Source organism: Geospiza fortis, unplaced genomic scaffold (genome assembly GCF_000277835.1).
Source record: "Geospiza fortis unplaced genomic scaffold, GeoFor_1.0 scaffold1, whole genome shotgun sequence".
NCBI classification, from domain to species: Eukaryota; Metazoa; Chordata; class Aves; order Passeriformes; family Thraupidae; genus Geospiza; species Geospiza fortis.
In genome coordinates, this window is record NW_005054320.1 from 7,911,844 (window position 1) to 7,915,005 (window position 3,162).

Below are 3,162 nucleotides of genomic sequence, written 5' to 3' on the forward strand. Positions count from 1 at the left end.
AGGGAAAACTCCAGAACGCCACCCCATGCCTTGTTTAAGCACAGGGTATTGTAGGGAGCACTCCAGCTTGTTTAAAGCACAAGGTGACTGCCTCCCTCAGCAGCACACCTGAATGGGCACAGCCAGCGCTCATGGATATCTGGATGTAGACAGCACTGCCACAGCCCTGTGAGGACAGCAGAGGCTGAACACGAGAGGGCACACACTCTGCCACATCTGTTCCACCTCTCAGCCTGGCTGAAATGTGCCAAAATAGCCCCCAAACTGGCAAAGAAAAGGTAACACAAAGGAGAATAAATTCTGCTGGATAGGTGTGCTAGGATGAGGGACGGGAGAAAAGAAGGTAAAGAGGGCAATCTGCAAAACTGTCCCATCTTCTGGCATTTCCAGATGCTTCTGTTCTTGAGAACTGAGTCTCTGAAGGCAGCAGCACTGGGAGTGTGGCTGGACATGACAAAGAGCAGTGCTGGGGAATTGGGCACCACGAGGAGAGGAACCAGGGAGAGAGCCTGGGTGCACAAAGCACCAGGGCACAGTGGATTGCAGGTGCCTAAAAGTGAGTGAGGAGCACAGGACCCATCCCTGGGTCTGGTAGTGTGGGATGGGACTCATTCCCCCAACACAGCTGCAGAAACCAGCAAGAAATAGTTGCCCTCAAGCTGCAGTCCAAATAAGCACAGTTGGCTGATCATTCAGCTCATTGACGTTCACATCTAAATATAAAGACATATTTTTTATGAGAAAATTGCTCCTATTTTTTTTTCCTCTGAAGAAAAATACAACAGAAGTAGTCCCAAGTTTTTCAGCTGCACAGATATAATTATACCACTTAAATTCTCTGATGCAGGGGTGCAGGGAAAATATGACTGCAGAGATCTGAAGGGTGCTGTTGCTATGGTGCTTTCTGAACTGGGATGTTTCTTGGCTCCTGAAATGTTAAACACTTAAAAAGGCAGCTTATCATCTCAAGTTTTCTTAAAGACCTACGAGAGCCAAGATTCTGCATTAACCCTCTGATGAAGTTGGGAGGAGCTGGTAGGAGATGAGGAGCTACACTGAGCTTGAGAAAACTGTGGCCACTTTCTCCTCCTGCCACCCCACCAACAGAGATGGGCAGAGAGGAAGGGCCACCCAAGTGCCTGTGGCTCCTTTGGCTTTGTATGACCTGTAAAGAGAGGCTGGGACAGCCGTGCTTGCTCAGCTGGGTGAAGAGGAGCACTCACAGCAGCCCACAAGGGCTTGAAGGAAACCTAGGAGAGGACAAACCCTCTTTGGTGGTGCCAGACAACACATGGAAGGGGGGAAAAACCATGAAAATTCCTGCCTAGGAGGTTAGGGCTGGCCTTTGGGAAAAGGTGTTTTTTTTCTGCAGGAAAGTGGTGCAGCAGTGAAAGGGATGCTCAGAGAGGCCCCAAAACCAGGTGTGCTCTGGTTCTGCCAATGTCTGCTCCAAGCTGCTCTTTGGGCCACAGAGCCCATCCCATCCCATTCCCAGAGCCTTGTGGCATTTCGGGGCAGAGGAACATCCAGGCTGCTCCAGCTGGGTGCGTGTGCTGCCGGGGCGGGCGGTGCCCTTACCTTTGGGGATTTCTCCGTGGTTCTCGGCCTGGTCCATGCGCAGGATGCTGGGGCTCAGGCAGCCGTACGCCTGCCGCAGCAGGCAGAACATGTTGGCCTGCCAGGGCGGGTGCATCCTGGCGAAGAACTGCTCGTACTCCCGGTCCGACAGCGGGCTGCCCCTGAAAAAACAGTAAAGAAACCTTCTGTCAGGGTGTGAGAATCAAGTAGGGAACCCGCTGGCACAGAGTGCTGGGACAAGCGCTGCAGATGCTGGCCTGAAGTCTGCCTCCATCAGCCCTGCCTGCGGGGTGCTGGGGTAACCAAGACTCCCAGGGAAAAGGGGGGAAAAAAGAATAAAAAGGAAGGAAAAACCCCAAAAGACTTTAAAAGTTGGATTTTTATTATGAGCTTGGTTTGGATGGGGGGGGAAGGAAGTGGTTTTGTTTTGGTTTTGTTGTTTCCTTTATATGTGTATGTGTATGTTTGGGTTTTTTTTTGGTTTTTTTTTTGGTTTTTTTTTCTTTTTTTTTTTGGGTTTTTGTTGTTGTTGTGGTTTTGGTTTTTTGTTTGTTTGTTCTTTTGTGGGTTTTTTTGTTTTGTTTTTTGCGGGGGGGGGTGTTGATGTGCTTTTTTATTTTTCCCCTGAAAAGCCCCAGCCGGCAGAGGCACCCACAGCGGTGGTGGCTCCCCTGCCCCCTGTAGCACCATGCTACGGGCACATCCCTGTGCAGGGGGACATCCCTCCATCTCCTCCCTCCCCTCTTTGCCTCCGGCCGGGCCCCCTCTCCTGCTGCCCCCGCTCCATGCTCTGTCCCCCAGCGCAGTGCCCTGGAAGAGCCTCCAGAGCGGGCGGAGCTGGGGCGGGCATGGCCCGGGGGCCGGGTGGGGCGGTCCTGTGGGGCAGCAGCAGAACGGGGGCTCCAGCCGCGGCCTCGCAGGTGGCCCGGCAAGGGCGGTCACTTACTCAGCAGCAAGAGGAGCCACTTGGTGTGTGCCACACGCTTCAGCATCATGGAGCTGCTCGGCGGCCAGGCGGGAGTCACTCACGCACCGCGCAGGGCAGGGGCGGGGGGTCCGAGCGCTCGGGTTCTGCCCTTGGCAACGGTGGAACCATTCCCGGGCCGCGGCGCCGCAATCGGAACCGGCCACCGGAGAGCGCTGGGGCTGGGGAGGGGCGGCGGGCGCAGCCGGGCTCGGGGGACGCGGCCACTCTCAGGGAGGGGACACGCCGGGCTCGTGGGGACGGGGAGGAGCAGGAGCCAAGCTGGGAGCTTCTCCCTCTGGTTGGGGACACGGTGGTGGCTGGGAACGACCCACAACAGAGTTTGAGGCCTGGCCCGGCTAACCTGAGGCTGAGAGCACTCCAAAAGTGGTACCTGAATGGTACCTGTGGGGTACCTTAAACCCCAGACTGTTTTATGCGGGGGAAAGGAGGCAGCATCTGTTCCATCTGCAGGGCTTTGAGAAGCACCCCACGCCTTCCCAGGAATGTCCCAGCACCAGCTTGTTCAGGGTGGGGTGGGAAGCTGGCTTGATCTCTCCCACTCTCTGAAATCCCGGAGGGTCAAGGGAGCCCCAGCCGGTCTCCCTCTGCTTCTGGCA

At 55.4% G+C, this 3,162-nt stretch overlaps 1 protein-coding gene across 1 annotated transcript in view; it reads right to left on the minus strand.

Moving 5' to 3' along the window:
• The window catches only part of ACRBP (acrosin binding protein), an 11,438-nt gene extending 8,865 nt beyond the window's left edge, over window positions 1-2,573 (minus strand). Inside the window, exons 1-2 of the mRNA XM_031056717.1 lie at window positions 2,521-2,573; window positions 1,579-1,739 (exon numbers count right to left, since the gene is read on the minus strand). Coding sequence (XP_030912577.1) covers window positions 1,579-1,739; window positions 2,521-2,573 — 214 coding nt within the window. The remainder of the gene's footprint in view (window positions 1-1,578; window positions 1,740-2,520) is intronic.
• Between the last annotated feature and the right edge of the window lie 589 nt (window positions 2,574-3,162).